At 37.1% G+C, this 16,695-nt stretch overlaps 1 protein-coding gene across 1 annotated transcript in view; it reads left to right on the forward strand.

Moving 5' to 3' along the window:
• fgd (faciogenital dysplasia) overlaps positions 1-14,504 on the forward strand; it is a 48,342-nt gene extending 33,838 nt beyond the window's left edge. Inside the window, exons 4-19 of the mRNA XM_034306537.2 lie at positions 413-1,052; positions 4,173-4,268; positions 4,887-5,023; positions 5,633-5,789; positions 6,193-6,331; positions 6,892-6,950; positions 7,358-7,504; positions 7,699-7,791; positions 7,938-8,017; positions 8,140-8,170; positions 8,923-9,027; positions 9,531-9,581; positions 9,778-9,879; positions 10,345-10,479; positions 11,286-11,426; positions 13,289-14,504. Of these exons, the coding sequence (XP_034162428.2) occupies positions 413-1,052; positions 4,173-4,268; positions 4,887-5,023; positions 5,633-5,789; positions 6,193-6,331; positions 6,892-6,950; positions 7,358-7,504; positions 7,699-7,791; positions 7,938-8,017; positions 8,140-8,170; positions 8,923-9,027; positions 9,531-9,581; positions 9,778-9,879; positions 10,345-10,479; positions 11,286-11,426; positions 13,289-13,528 (2,353 nt within the window). The 3' untranslated portion in view covers positions 13,529-14,504. The remainder of the gene's footprint in view (positions 1-412; positions 1,053-4,172; positions 4,269-4,886; positions 5,024-5,632; positions 5,790-6,192; positions 6,332-6,891; positions 6,951-7,357; positions 7,505-7,698; positions 7,792-7,937; positions 8,018-8,139; positions 8,171-8,922; positions 9,028-9,530; positions 9,582-9,777; positions 9,880-10,344; positions 10,480-11,285; positions 11,427-13,288) is intronic.
• Positions 14,505-16,695: the final 2,191 nt, after the last annotated feature.

Below are 16,695 nucleotides of genomic sequence, written 5' to 3' on the forward strand. Positions count from 1 at the left end.
TACTTGATGTTCTCGATACTTTTTATTAGTTCACTTCATATTCAAAGATGCAACTTGAGTCAGTCTTTTGTTTTGGTATTTCAACATGAATATTTAAGTAATGTTGGGGTCAAATCTTCTAATAATGCTAAACAGGAGCAATTTCAAACAGGTGCCATTTATTATTTTATTGATTTAGTAGACCTATTTATCCAAAGGAACTTACAGTTGAGATGCAATCCATACACAGAGCTGAGCAGTTTAAGGTTAAGGGCCTTGCTCAAGGGCCAAGCAGTGGTCCTTTCGCAGTCCTGAGATTTGTTCTATGTAACCAGAGACTTGCTATGTAACACTAGCTTTTGAATCCCACCAATTCATTTATCTAAAATGAAAAATAACAGATGTTGATGTACACATTTTTGTTCCCTTTTAGGGCCCCAATTCTGGGAGTCCAACCCAAAAGTGCCCTCCCGCTGCACCTGAGGATGGAGACTCCAGTGCCTGAAATCACAGAACAGCCTCAGTTTAATGAGTCAGAGGTGAACGACTCTGGGAACACATTCTCAGTGGATGAAATTGCACTTAAAAGGGATATGGACTTGCCTACTTTAGAATTTTTAAGAATAGACTGTGCCAATGACGCAGGCAGTCAAGACAAACTTGACCAGGAGTGCCACAGTGGAGATCTGGACATTAACCACAGTGATTCCGACGATAACCACAGCAATGCAGAGCATACAGTTAAAGACCTAGATCATAACAATATTGACACAGGACATGATGTTGGAAGTTTAATAGGCGGACCATGTGCAGGACAGGTTAACAGTGTGACAGAAGCAAATGGAAAGATACCAAATCGTGACAGCGGAATAGACAGCCCGTCCTGCGGAGCCGAGGGAGAGGCATTTCCAAATGAGGTCCCCATTGAAGAGGAAGAAAGGAATGACAGCATAGCCACAGAAACTGAGAGTGTATCTTGTGTCACCACTAGCAATAAGCGGGACTCAACACAGGATGAAGATAGCGACTTGGATGAAGGGAGCAGCGAAGAACCAGAGAGCGTAGAAGTCAAAGTAAGATTATATACATACATATACACACTAGTTATCACTAGTACGAGTGTTTAATCGAGACCTACTGCAGTGTGCTTATGCCAGAGTCCACTTATATTATCATGGCCTAGTGTTTGACATAAGGCATAATGTTCAAAATGTAGCATACATACCTCATGTCAACTTCCTGTTTTTCCCATTTATCTTCCTCCCTAAAGTAGCTGGTGTTATTTTGATAAGTTTAATGTCCCACCAAATTACATTTTAGAACTGACATCTTAACCACATTGTCCTGGCCCTTGGTGGTACATTTTGGTGTTTTGTGAAATGTGTGTGTGTGTGTGTGTGTGTGTCTGTTTGTTTGTTTGCTTGTTTGATGAGCAGACTTGTACCCATAGACAGTGGAAAACTTCTGTTCTTTTTTTTTTTTAGATTAGATTAAACTTTGTGATTGTGCAGTGTGCAAGTATAAACCCAACTAAGTGAATTTAGCATCTAACCAGAGGTGCAAATAGCAAAAGAACACTGAGTGATGTATTGCAAATGGTGTGATATGAGTAACATGAGTCCAGAGACATGGATTAGCGTAATCAAATACAGTACAGTACAATTGATCGTAGGTGCAGATGGAGTGGTGTATTAGTGAACATGGATCCAGTTGGATCTGAGTGGAATCCAAAGACACTACAGTACAACTGAATGGAAGGTGGAAGTAGAAGAATGTGCAAACTGTATATAGTTAGTCCATGTCCATCGAGCACTCAGGAGTTTGGCGAAGGGGGATTAGCACTGTTAAGCAGACTGACAGCTGATGGGAAGAAGCTGTTCCTTAGCCTGATGGCGTGCTGTTCATTGGAATATATATTGTTTTTTTTTTAATCCATTTATTTTTGTTTAGATTTGGTATACCACTGATCCAACCAACATGTAATTTGATTTTAAAAAATAATTATTGACTGTGGAGACCAAAATGTACCATGATGACAGCGAAACAGTAAATGGTAATTCATATAAACAGGAATAACACAATCTGTTTCTCATTTGTTGTATTATTGGATAATGCTGTGTTAGCTGTTTTAAATATGAGCACATATCAGACAATGACTTCACCAGGCTTAAAGAGAAAATAGAGGTATGGAAAAGACAGGCATGCTGTCTGTCCTGTCTTAGCTCCGGTGGAAATGGAATTGTTCTTTCTCTTTAGTAGAAAGTTATGCTGCTAGTTTCTGGAGTGGTTGTAGTCATCAGTGTCATTCATTTCATGCCACCTTTTGTATATACATCTGCCTTCCTGTTTTGAATTCTGACAGGTTACAGGCTAAACCAGTATCAGGTTCTGCTCTTTCTACAGTATATATTTGTCCATTTCTTCCCTTTTATCCTTTTACTGAAAAGCCTCTATGAATGGACAGGTTTAAGATCTACGTAAAATGCAATGCAAATCAGGAACAAAGCATTGCAAGCCACCAGATGGGTATGGGTCAGACTTCACTTTTACAGAAAGCAAAGAACAAAAAAGTCTTCAGCCTCAGTCTTCATTCTAAAATACAAGCTGTTGGTGAACAAGTTTGCTTTATATTAAGAAACAGAGATGGTTGAGGACCGACATTTGGGATGAATTTGATCAATCTTGAATGAATTTGATCTCTGAGACTGCTACTGCTGAGGAATCAATTTAGGCAGCTTAATGTATGATAAGGTCTTCATTATAGAAAATCTTATCATAGATCCTGAGAATATAAGATCACTTGGCAAGAATTGGAGGGATTGTGACTGAAAAATAAGAGCAGGAGAAGAGAAGCAAGACGTCTGAAGTGTTAATGTGTTTGTTTTTTTTTTTACATCCAGGTGTGTCAGGAAGCATTCATTCTTTCATTCAGGTCTCCACCGGAAATGCCCTACACATACACGCACACATAGAACACACCCTAACGGCCTGTGTGTGTCTATGTGTCTATATGTGTGTATGTCTGGGTATATGTTTATATCTTGGTGGTGGACCAATTGTCCCCACGAGGATAGGAATATTTTTGACCATGAGAGGACATTTGGCTTTTTTTTTGTGTGTGTGTGTGTGTGTGTGTGTGTGTGTGTGTATGTGTAATTGTGAGTGAGACAGACATGTGACATTGTTAATGATTCAGCTGTCATGGTGTGGCACATTTACAGAAGGGAGAGACTGAGAAAAGCAGAAAGGGAACAGAGTAGCAAAGTTCCATGTTGACATATGGGGTATAGTAAGCCCTACAGTCAGGTTTGCATGAGGTTAAGTTTTGGTTTGGTTTTGTTGGCAAACATATCTATACACTCAGTTTGCCTCTACCCATCATCCCCCATTTCCTGATATACTCTGTCTGCTTGGTGTGTGTGTGTGTGTGTGTGTGTGCGCATGTGTGTGTGCGCGCGCACATGGAATATATGCATCGCCATCACAGCTGTAATAATAATAATAATAATAATAATAGTAATAATAATTTTATTTGGATAGCGCCTTTTTCAAACCCAAGGTCACAAACCCAGGTCAAAAACCTGACAGTCTATGCCAAATTTATTTAGTTTTTTTCTTGCATGTATAGGGTGAGTACCACTGAAAGCACAAAATCTTTGGAGCCATTGTTGTTGGAGCCATATTTGTGCTTTAGAGATTTTGTGTTAATGTTTGTGGTGAATAAAAAAGATGAATATATAATGTTACGTTGGACTTTGTTTTAATGATTTGTTAAAATGAGTGTTAATAAGCTCCAAATTTCCAAATTATTCTTTATATTAAAGTATTTATCATTCTTATTATGTTATATGATTTATATTGTTTACTATTATTTACTGTTTATTAAGCTATATATATATATATATATATATATATATATATATATATATATATATATATTTATTTATTTATATTTATTTATTAATATTGTTTCTCTATTATGGGAAAGGAGGTGGAGAGAGGAAGGGGTGGAGTCTGTGGTTGGAGCAGTAGGGTAGGTGAGGATGGGTTAGGAAGAGAAATAGTTTTTAGACCCTGGAAATATGGCACCCAGTGTAGAAACAATCAAAAGATACAAAAGTGTGAAACTTAATTCGGGGGATTTTAAGTTCTGGATATGTTTTAGATTATCGGATCTAATTTTTTTCCCACAGGGTTTGCAGTCTGAGTCTCAGAAGCTGTTCAATATCGCACAAGAACTCCTCCATACAGAGGAAGCTTATGTCAAGAGACTCAACCTGCTAGATAAGGTAAATCTCACATGCGTATACACTGTCTGACGCTCTATTTCCTGTTTCAGACATCTTACTTTCTTTTGTAAACTCTTGCTTCTAACCCAAGTACATTTTTACCCGAAACCCCTGTACCATTAGTTAGAGACCGTATTCACTTCAAAGACAAATCAAATGAATGATCTGTACTTGTAATACTCTCTGTGTCAAAATGGCTAAAGTGAAATTTTTGTACAAGTGAAGCAAATCTAAAACGGATTGTTTCGACCTTATTTGACTGGAGGGTAACAAGGTATTAAAAATATAAAGCAAAAAGTTCATATGGTTTCCATCTTTATCACAGCAACCAACAGGAGGATTCTCAAGCACTTGAATGATTTTCTGTGTCTATTTCCACAAATATAGTTTTAATTTCTAATAAATCAAAATGGATTCCTGGGTTAATGGGTACCTCTTGTAGTTAACAGGACATGAGGGATAATGATTGTGTCTTTTTTTAAAAATATTAAATCTGTGGGCTTTTATATCTGACCTACTGATTTGAGGGTACAGGGATTATTAGAGTACAGAACTTTTTTTTTATTATTATTGGTAACTGAGGTAACTCTCTCTCTCTCTCTCTCTCTCATATTATAGGTGTTCTGTACTAAGTTGACAGACGCAGGGATTCCTGTAGATGTGATTAACGGGATCTTCTCAAACATCTCCTCAATCTACTGCTTCCACCATCAGTTCCTGCTGCCAGAGCTACAGACACGAATTACTCAAGAGTGGTGAGATTTCTTTATTTGTGTTATGTCATACATGCATAAAGATTTTTTTTTTCTTTTTCACTCATTACATATGAAAGGAACAATACAGGTTGTACATCCTTTTTTTGTATTTTATGCTTAGTATATAGCTCATTAGTATAAACCAGAACACAAGAAGGGAAGAAATAAACCCACTATTTGCATGGTTATTTGTCATTGTTCACTCTGAGTGTGAGCAGCAGATGCATCTTAGCTGAACTATTCCTTCAAAATGTTGCTTGTTGTTGGTTGTTACTTGTTATACATTAACAAGTTATAGGTAAATGTATTGGCTGTCTTTGACAAAAATGGCCTGTGTGTGTGTGTGTGTGTGCGCATGCACATATGTATGTGTATGTGTATGGGCATGTGTGTGCATACCTAAATGCTTATGTAAAGTTTTTTTGTAAGTATAATATGGCAAATGACTCTTTGTAATCTGTGATAGTGGAGAAATATTGCGTGTGTGTGTCTGTGTACATTTGTATTTATGTGTGAGAGAGAGTATGTCAGGAAGAATGGCTTTACGCTATCAGTTTTGTACATGTGATTACATGTGCCAATGTATTTGTGTATCTGACTGCCTTACAGGAACACAAATCCACGTATAGGTGATATCCTGCAGAAGTTAGCTCCGTTTATGAAGATGTATGGGGAATATGTCAAAAACTTTGACCCCGCAATGGACTTGGTCAACACATGGACCCAGAGATCAACCCAATTCAAAAGCGTGGTTCAAAATATCCAGGTCAGAGTCAGTGTATGGATGTGTGTCATTTGCGAGCTCATCACTAAATTTGAGAACAACTTCAGAACAACTTCAGAATCCTTGAACAGATCCTAATAGTACAGTAACTATGCAGTTTTCAGTTACACTGAAGTGAACCTAATAAGCAAGTCTCAGTTTTAGCTTTTCATATTTGGTATTAAAAGATTGACATTAAACCCATGCTCAAATAAACCCTTTTAGTAACTAGATTGCTTTATATTGTGACCTTGGCTTTATTTTAGACTAGAATATGCTTGTTAGCTGTCAATCCTTCTTGTAATGACATTTCACAAGAATTTCCCCTCTAGTTAATACTCAGCTGTTTTATGTGTGTGTGTGTGTGTGTGTGTGTGTGTGTGTATATGTGTTTGTGCTCATGCAGAAGCAGGATGTATGTGGTAACTTGACATTGCAGCATCACATGTTGGAGCCGGTGCAACGTATTCCTCGTTATGAGCTCCTCCTCAAAGACTACCTGAAGAAATTGCCCAGTGATGCACCAGATAGGAAAGATGCAGAGAGTAAGCTGACTAGTCACTAGCTTCTCTACATTTATGTACAATACAGTGTATCCAGAACCTCTTTTTGTATGTTTGTGTGTATGTTTGTGTGTATGTGTGTATGTGTGTGTGGTGTGTGTGTGTGTGTGACCAATTTCAACCTTACAACATTCCATGCTTCCTCTTCCTTTCATCGTGTTCCCTTTACATTACAGAGCAGACATATCTGCATATTCAGTATTTGGCCCTTATTACATCCTAAGAAACAAAGCAAGAAACAAAGACAGATTGATTTTAAGTTAAACAGCATATAACAGCATATAATGATACTTAAATATAAATGAACTTAGATTAAATTGGCTTAGCAAATTTACTTTCCAGAATTTGGATGAAAAATCTGAAACATAAAAAAAAAAAAGAAAGAAAGAAAATATTGTCAAAATCTTTGTGAGCTGATATCAAAATCATCTTCATTCTGTGTGTTTCTAACCTTTTAAAACCATTCAATAAATCACAGTTTAGATCTACTGTATGTGTGTGTGTGTGTGTGTGTTTTGACTTTTTCTGTCTTACTATTTCAGAGGCTCTGGATTTGATCTCCACAGCAGCTAACCATTCTAATGCTGCTATTAAAAAGATGGTAAGTATAGCTCTTTCTTCCCTTCACTGTCAACTTGCTGTCAGACAGGATGTACGGTTTCCACTTCCTGTCTGTGTTCACTGATAATAGCCTCACAGGCAAATGTGTTTTTGTCACATTCTCATTTCTTTGGCTTTGTTTCTGTTGTCTTTCTCTCTGCTTGTGTTTCTCTATTCCTGATTCTTTTCCTTTGGTCCAAATGATGACTCACTGGCCTTTTTCTAATGAAAGGGTGAAATTTGTTTTGATTTTAATGAAGCTTTAAAAATTTTGAAAGATTAACCTGTGTAATCTATCCAACCCTGGAGTGTAAGATTATATGTTTCCTTATTGTGTCTGAGTGATAGCAAAAGAGGCCATATGGTACAGGCTAAAAGACTTTTAATGTTATATGTGTGAATCATTAGGAGAAGATGAATAAGCTGCTGGAGGTGTATGAACGATTGGGTGGGGAGGACGACATCGTTAATCCAGCTAATGAACTTATTAAAGAGGGTCATATAAAGAAGATGTCTGCTAAAAATGGCACAGCCCAAGACAGATACCTCTACCTGGTGAGCCTTTATTCATGAGTCACTGTTCATCTCCTTGTAATCGTGATCCTTCAGAAACAGAATCCTAATCCCCACTGTGATTACTGCATTAATATTCTACAAAAAACAGCCAAATATTTCTGAATAGGATGAGTAGAAAATTGTCCTCATCATTCACACACAGTTTTAATTGTCTGTATATGTTCTCTTCACAGTTCAATAACAGGTTGCTGTATTGTGTGCCTAAGTTGCGACTGATGGGACAGAAGTTTAGCGTCAGAGAGAGAATTGACATAGCAGGCATGGAGGTATAATTGTGTGTGATCATAGAAGTAACGTCTTCTGTTATAACTATATGTGAAAGAGAGAACACATAGCTGTAAATGCTGTGTGTGTGTGTGTGTGTGTGTGTGTGTGTGTGTGTAAAATAACTAATGAATCATTACTATTGCAGGTTCAGGAGAATGTAAAGCAGAACCTGGCTCACGCTTTTGCCATCATCGGCAAGCAGCGGTCTCTTGAACTGCAGGCCAGGTATGTGTGTATGTGCCATCTTGTGTTTGTGTGTGTGTGTGTGTGTATGCTCATGTGTTTATATGTATGTATTAGTATGGTTGGATGTTTTTTTTGTTTATGATTGTTCTTCTTATTTACAGAAATGCTGAAGAAAAGCAGGAATGGATCCAGGTAAGATGTTTGTGTGTGTGTGTGTGTGTGTGTGTGTGTGTGTGTGTGTGTGTGTGTGTGTGTGTGTGAAACCCAGTAGATAGAGAATACTCAAGAACTTGGTACTAGTGCTAAACAGTCATCAGTGCAGGCATCTGTGTTCTATCATATCAATAGCATTCATATCACATGACCATTAATCCAATCAGTAACAGCCCTGGTTAATCACTAAATACTGAAATAAGAGAATATGTAAGTAGGTGATTAATTATTCCAACTAGACACTGAAAAGGCAAAAACAAATATAATGTACCTACATACTTATGTATATATATATAATGCCAAATATGTTAATGGCAGAGAAATTGTAGCAAAATGTGAATCAAGATAAGTATGTAGGTAAATGTAGGTATAGCCAATGGGAATGGTAAATGACATTCACAAGAAACAGACTAAATCAAATTAAACATTGAACTCAGTGAGTTATGTGCGTTTTAAAAAAAAAACTCAGCAAGCCTCATTGTAGTAAAATTTGTTCAGTGTTATAGTTCTAAAAGTGTTTCTGCAGCTGTACACCAGTGTCTCATTTAAATAGGTTTTTGCTATACGTCTTTGCAGTTTTTAATTACTTTCTTTCTTTGAAGGGGAAGTGATATCTTGCATAGACAATACACATCCAGATTTAAACCATGAAACTTTGTGTTATATATAAAATGACCTTCAACCACCTCTCTCTCTCTCTCTCTCTCTCTGTATGTGTTTCTCTTCCTTAGGTAATCTTGGCCACAATAGATAAGCAAAAACAGAAAAGTGAGACATTTAATAAAGCCTTCATTAGCTCCTTGTCCCGTGATGATGAACACACACCTGACTCACCGGTACAGTATTCTTTTATTCCTTTTTTTCTTTATCTGTTCAGAAAGCAGTTGTCTGTGTTTGTGTTTATTGCTGGTGTATTTGTTACGTACCTTTGTCTGCACATATCTCCATTGTTCAGCTTTTTAGACTATCAGGAGATCAGTTGATTTTATTAGAGCTAAAATAATGAACTAATTTGGCACTCTAACACAAACAAGTTACATAAGCATATCAGACGAGTCAAATTACAAGCACAGCATGAATTAAAATATTCTGCCCACAATCAAGTCCAGTTCTGGAGGGCTAGAGTTTAACTCTGATTGTTCAATCTTCTTCTAATAAATTGGTGAATTAAATCACGTGTCTTTAAGCAGGGGAAATGCCAAATTGTGATAGACACTGGCCCTCTTGGACTGGAGTTTGTATATTGTATATTACAATATTACAATAAAGCCATTATTATAGGGATACTGACTTGTTTCATTTATGACTGCATGAACCTGATGTTTTTGTCTCTACACAGAGTTCATGGACTAATACGTCTGTAGATTCAGATGGAGGTGTGAATGAAAGGGTGAGTAGATATCTGCATACCAGCAACACAGACTCTCTCTCTCTCTCTCTCTCTCTCTCTCTCTCTGTCATGTCTTTATAATGGCAACAAATAAACCATTTGATCTAATCTAGTACATTATTCATTTGGTGCACTACTGTGCTGCATTGCATGCTTTAAATGTGTGTGCGTGTGCATGTGTGAATCATGTGTGTAGAGGAGTTCAAAGAAACGAGAGAAGGAGAAGGAGACATGTAAGGGGTGCAACGAAACTTTTCACTTCACCAAACGCAAGCACCACTGCAAGAACTGTGGCGCGGTGAGTGGCAGTGCTAAGTGAATGTATGCCTCATGTGCTGATGTGGGGAAACGTTTAGCTGTGAGCATTTACTATACATTCAGTAGGTCTCAGGTATTTTCTGCTTCCAGTTAAGATAATATCCAATTGACTGTAAGCAGATTAAAGTCAACTAACATTGTCATTGTTCATTTACTTTCTCCATTATATTTATTTATTTATTAGAGATTAATCAGATTATGGTTATAAGGTTAAATCTAGGGTATGTGTACCAGGCTACAATTCTGAGTGTGGGGGATTTTCTGAAACATCAAGTTTTTTGACATAGTGCCACATTTAACTTGGTCACTTATGGCAACATCATTTACCTAATTTGTGATCTTTTTAAGTTGATTTGTTTATGATAGCACAGTGCCATATTTAAATAGACTTTGTATGATTGTGCCATTTGTATGACTTTTCCTGCATCTCTGCTGCACCCTGCAGGCTGTCTGTGGTAAATGCTCAAAGGTGTCAGAGACCAAGAACATCCGCCTGTGTAAGCAGTGTTTCGAGCTCCTGCAAGGGCCTGATGGGACGCCAGGGGGCAATGTTGAGCAGAAGAAAAAAACAATGGTAGAGGTGAGACACATTAATCCCTAAATGAGTCATTTCTTGTAAATGTCTGCCAAACAGTTAATAGAAAATGGCACCAGAATATATTGTTCCACAGTTACCTGTAATTTCCCAGGAATTATGAAACATGAGTAAATAACTTTCAAAACATGTGCTTTTAAAGATACCACCCACATAAGTGCAAATGCACCCAAAGTGCATATAAAGTGCACTTTCACACAGCTACCACATACCACATACTCCTCTTGCAGTTATCTTAACAGAGTAGCAGCTATCTCATATCTGGAAAGACACAGTATAGGCATGGCTAAAAGAGATTAATTATGGCAGTGCAGGATTTAATAAGAAAATTCATTTTGGGTAGGTAGTTTTATCTGGTCTAAATGTATATCCAAATATGTATACAGGCCTATACACACACACACACACACACACACACACACACATATTGATTCTGTGAACTGTCTGTGCTATTTGTAGCACTATCTGCATTTCTTTGACACAGCAGCAGGTAATACACTATGATGCGATAATACCCAAGTACAAGTAATCTTGTTATACACACATAATTATGCCAACAGAAATATTTTTACTTCAGAATACTGATATGCCCGTACACTGTACTCATGCTAGTATAAGATGCAAATACATACTGTACTTTCCAACCATTTGTTCCACTGCTGGCTTGCATTTGAAACAGGGGTTTAGACCACAGCTGGTGCTCATATGTTCATAAGTTTCATACTGCATACATTTTTTTTAAATTGTGGGTCTAATTATTGTTTCGTGTCAAATCTCATGGTGTGTTGCAGAAGCAGCTCTCCTTGACAGGTGATAGTTGTGTACTATGCAGTCAGCTCCTGGTTCAGGAGAAAGGAAAGAACTGGACCAAGACCTGGGTGGCCATAACAAAAGCAGAACCACTAATGCTTTACCTACAGACTGGCAACCAGGTAGTACAGTGTGTGTAGTTGTGTTTACCTGTCTGCTTCTTTGGGAAGATTGAGGTCAGGTGGATTGTCCAAGCCTTCTCCTGACCTCATTTCGACTGTCTGGTGCTTTACTCATCTTAGTCTGTCTCTGTCTCTTCACTCTCTCCAGCTCCATGTTTCACGTTTTTATTCTCAGTTTTGTTCATCTATATCTTCCTTTTCTATTTATGATGTTTTTTCTTTCCTTCATTCTTGGCCCCTTTTAGAATCCACTCACAATTTTGTTATAATCCCTCCCAGGTGTAATTTTGTTATAATCCCCCCAGGTGTAATTCTTTACAAGCATTAGATTAGGATTATATACAATCAGCTCCAGAATTATTATGAAGGTTATATTGTCCAGATTGTGGTTAATTAGCTTAGTATCACACTGAAAATATTAGAGAAATGTACCCTTTAATTGAAATAAATTAATTCTATGACACTCTGTGTCACAATTATTGGCACCCCTGCATTTAGTATTTTTTTGCAACCTCCCTTTGCCAACATAACAACAATGATCCTTCTTCTATAATGCTTGCTGAAATTAGAGAACACAGAGCAAGGAATCCGAGACCATTCCACAATGCAGACACTCTCCAGATCCTCCAGGATCCTAGGCTTCTCTTGTGGACTCTCCACTTCAGCTCACCTTACAGGGTTTCAATAGTGTTTAGGTCAGGGGAATGGGATGGCCTTGTTCATTGACCACTTGACTGTGTGGTTATTGAGCCATTTTTGTATGGTTCAGGATCATTGTTCTGCTGGAAGATCCAATCTTGACCCAGTTTTGGCTACGTGGCAGAGGCAGCGAGATTTTCATTTAAAATCTCCTGGTTCTTCATGGAGTCCATGACACCATGTGTCCTAACAAGGTTCCCATGGCCTTTGGAGGACAAACAGCCCCACCGTTTTACAGATCATCCATACCTCTGTTTAAACCAATATTATTTTTACACCAAATTCACCTTGAGAGTTTATTGCCAAAAAGCTATGTTTTGTCCTGTCTGATCATAGATCCCAGTTCCACTCAAAGCTCTAGTAGCATCTCGCAAACTCCAGATGCTTTCATTCTGTGGTTAGATGAAATTCCTAAATGTTTGGTAGCATAGAGGTGGCATCTAATTATAGATTCGAGGACTAGGTGACCCTAAAATGCTAATCTTCAGTCTCAATCCTTTGAGGATCTTTTTGCCTGTAACCATGCTTTTTCAGTGTGTGACAGCAAAATACATTTGTGTCCTCTTCCAGGCTGGTTCATTACAACTCTGGTTGATTTACACTTCCAAGTTAATGCCCCAAGAGTTTATATGGGCATTTTCAGGCTTGTAGTCATTTATATAGCCATTGCCTGATTGGTCAACACTTTGTTTTCTCATTTCATTTTTGTATTATTTCATTTCCCCCCATGTTGATGAATGACTAAGGGAATTTGGCCTTTTTGTCACCTCATACTTACAGTATACCCCCTATGGTCATATGGAAAAAAAAATGGTCCACACACACACTGAAATTAAATTTAATACTAGAGTATTAAATATTCATAAATGTATACTGTGTGGGTTAAGCTGCTCTATAAATATTAGGTGATAAACAATAGTAATATATGTTTTATCATAGTGTTGTTTATGAAAACATTAGCAAAAAGGCCACATTAAATCACAAGAAAATTCATTTGAATTCCTGCTCAGGTTCACCATGATTTTAAAGCCTCTCCTGGGATATTACCTAATGTATTATGACCTAATGTATTAATGTATATCTGCTGACACCCAGAAACAGTTTTTTTGAGAACCTCCTTTTTGATATTTGCCTAATCACAGATTTTTTTTATTCTTCATTAGGATGTGCGTGGAGCCCGGATGATCTCTCTACCTGGTTATGATGTCAGCACAGTGTTAACACCTTCGGAGAAGTCAGAAGGAAAACATGTGTTCAGGCTCAGCCACTCCCAGCATGCACTGCTCTTCAGTGCCTCGGATGCAGAATTAATGGACAAGTGGGTGGAGTGTCTGTCCCATGCTGCAAAAGGGGTGGCTTTAGAGACGTCGCTAAGCGTGACAGAGCACCGTAAGAGCCAGTGAGAACAAGGCATTGAAGCAACAGAACTTTGTCTTATAGAACTTGTTACTTGAATTCACATTATAATCAGCACTTTTTTCTCTTTTTTTTTTTTTTAGTTTTTAGTTCCTCTTCACTTCTTAGTTGCTCCTTTCACAAAAGCACAGGAAGCATTTGTACACATACATGCACTGTTCCAACTCCTCTGCCACTGTTGTGATGGTGTGTGGCTGGTTCCTAAATGCACTGTTTCCTTTTTTTCAAGATTCCTTTTGTATTATAATAGATAAGGTTGTTGTGGATTTTTATTAAATATTATAAGATGAATGTTTTATGATTTTGTTGCAGGTTCATGTAAATTGTTATTACTTGTTTAGCATTAACTCACATACACTTTTGCTGAAGTACTGCCTCAGACACCGTTTTCTTCACTGTGTATTAGTTTTCTTTTCGTCTTTGTCTGCACACGATATTCTGCTCCTGAACGACATTGTGGCTTTGTAGCCTCTTTTGAGGTTCAGGCTTATGAAAGAGGAACCTCCATTTTAAGTAAAACGAAAAAAGGTGGCGGGCCACTGAATTATTCTGCTGTAATATCGTCTCATTAGTAGTTTCTTTTCTCAACACACTCATTTCCCAGCTCACTCATTTCCTTTGTGTGCCGTTGTTATTCTACATGGCCCTTTTAAATAATCTAACATACTTTCCCCATTTCAGTACATCTGCTGTATTTGTACTGTCCTGGAAGTACTGTAAGACTTAGCTACCACCCACAAATGAAACAAAGGACTCTTGTGAGTGTCTGAAGATGGCTAACAAACATGCTTGTAGTATCCCATATTTATAATTTGTGCTTTTAAAAACCCTGCAAGCATTTCTGCCTCCTGAACATGGATTTTAACCTACAGAACCGGGATAATTGTGATCATTTTTAAACCGTAAGTGTTCACAAATGGAATTGTGTCTACCATATCATCAGAATAAAATAATATCCGGGTTTCCATGTTTCATATTTAATTTCACTTTATTTATAGTTTAACCTCTGCAATGGTTTTCTTTTTTATGCCTCTGTTTTATTTACTAGCTTTATACTGTGTTTTGAGTTCCTGTAGTAAGACTTGTAACTTGCCACACAAACAATACCCAGAAATGTATGAATCACACACTGTTTGTGTTGGTACAGTAAGGCGTTTCTGCAGGTTCAGTTCCTGTTGCCTGTGGTTTGAGGTTGTGTGTCTTTCTAAAGCTAAAACTATCTATAATAGTGTTTTTGAAAACGTTCTGGTTTCTACAGCTGTAAGTAAATATTTCCAAATAATGGTAAGAACATGAAAATTATCAGCTCCTGAGAACAGAGTTAAATTTTCCATGACGTTTTGGGCCTGTTCAGTTTAGAAAAAGCATCTAATTTAATAATCTTGACACCTGTTTTTTTTAACTGCATGTGTGGCAGTAATCAAAATGTATGCGTTGTGCAAATATGACTGAAAAATACAACTATTGTCTTTGCATCTGATGCACTATGTACATTAATAGGGTTATCCTGATGATGTTTGCCCTCATGTCCTCCATGCTGCTGTATTTAGCAGTGTGATGGAACACGTCCCTTCAGTCTGTAAGTAAAAATAGATGAGGAATACAACATTTATGACTTCTTTCATATATTTTTTATGTTGAATTATTTTAGGTTCGGGGCAGAAGATTATTTTATTCCTTATGAAATATGTAATTTGGCTGTGTCTATGCTGGATATATATGTATACACACACACACACACACACACACACACATATATATATATATATATATATATATATATATATATATATATATATATATATATATATATATATATATATATATATACACATACATATATATATATATATATATATATATATATATACACACACACACACACACACACGCATGCATAAGCCAGTTATAGTGATCTGTAGCACAGAAATGCTTTGCAGAAGTTCAGATTACAGATGACAAAAATCTACCCAGCCAAAATTAACTGTGCTAAAAAAAAAAATTAAAAAAAAAATTGGTGTCTATTTGGTGAACAGCAACATAATAAAATACTTCACTATAATATAATATAAGGCATTATTCTTAGCAAATATGCAAAATGTACATTCTAGTCAGCTTGTACCAGCACAGTGCATGGAAAACAAATCTGGTGTGAGCTCTACGTAACCAGATGTAGATCAGAGGCTTCTACTGTGTAATTTTATTTAGTTGCTTCACTACTAGGAAGTGATACTATACGCAATGTACATTCCTGTTTTTGGTGAGTGTGTGTGTGTGTGTGTGTGTGCATATGTGCTTGTAAGTTAGTTCTTGAAAGTTTGGAAACCTTTGGCCCCAATGTAAGAAGTTCAGCATAACTGTCGTCAGTCATTTTATCACATATCTTTTCTTGGATATTTAAGACAGATTTTGAAGTACTTTGGCTAATGAAAATGAAAGCTAATGAACCAGAGAATAGCACAACATGACTCTTTCCCCTTAGCTCCTGGTCACAGAGGACAAAGAAGGTGTATTTGTTCATTCCAAATTACTCTGACTAACAGCCATCCTGAATAATAACAAGGCCTATTTTTTCTGTTCTTTGTGAAATTGTGAACTATAATAATTATAGAATAATTATAGTAATAATTGAAATTTAGAAAAATATGATGATACACAGAACAAAAAGGGGTTGCAGGCTCTAGAGAGGACATAGTGATTGTCTAGTCTATTATTATGCTGTTTTTCCTTGTACTTAATCTTCTGTGTATTTATTATATTGTGTGCAGTGGAAATATATGATTTTCACTGGTATGAAGGTATCAGGCACAGCATCTTTGCTGGGGTGTTTGAACACTGTGTGCACTTTATTAGTGCCTGCTTTGTTGGGGTTCTGTCTGTCTGTCTGTCTATCTGTCTGTCTATTTGTCTGTCTGTAGATTAGTTGACATCTGGCTCTAGTATAAAATAGTAGGATAGTATAAAAGGATAGCCTCTGCCCGTCTCTCTTTCTCTGTCTCTTTGGCTGACCATCTGTCCATCAGTTGCTATCTATCTGTCTGTCTGTCTGTCTGTAGATTAGTTGACATCTCTCTCTCTCTCCCTCTCTCTCTCTCTCTTAATCTCTCTCCTGCATGAGTTCCTGTAGAAAAAACTCCTGCTCCATCCTCACCTG

Source organism: Pangasianodon hypophthalmus, chromosome 8 (genome assembly GCF_027358585.1).
Source record: "Pangasianodon hypophthalmus isolate fPanHyp1 chromosome 8, fPanHyp1.pri, whole genome shotgun sequence".
NCBI lineage: Eukaryota > Metazoa > Chordata > Actinopteri > Siluriformes > Pangasiidae > Pangasianodon > Pangasianodon hypophthalmus.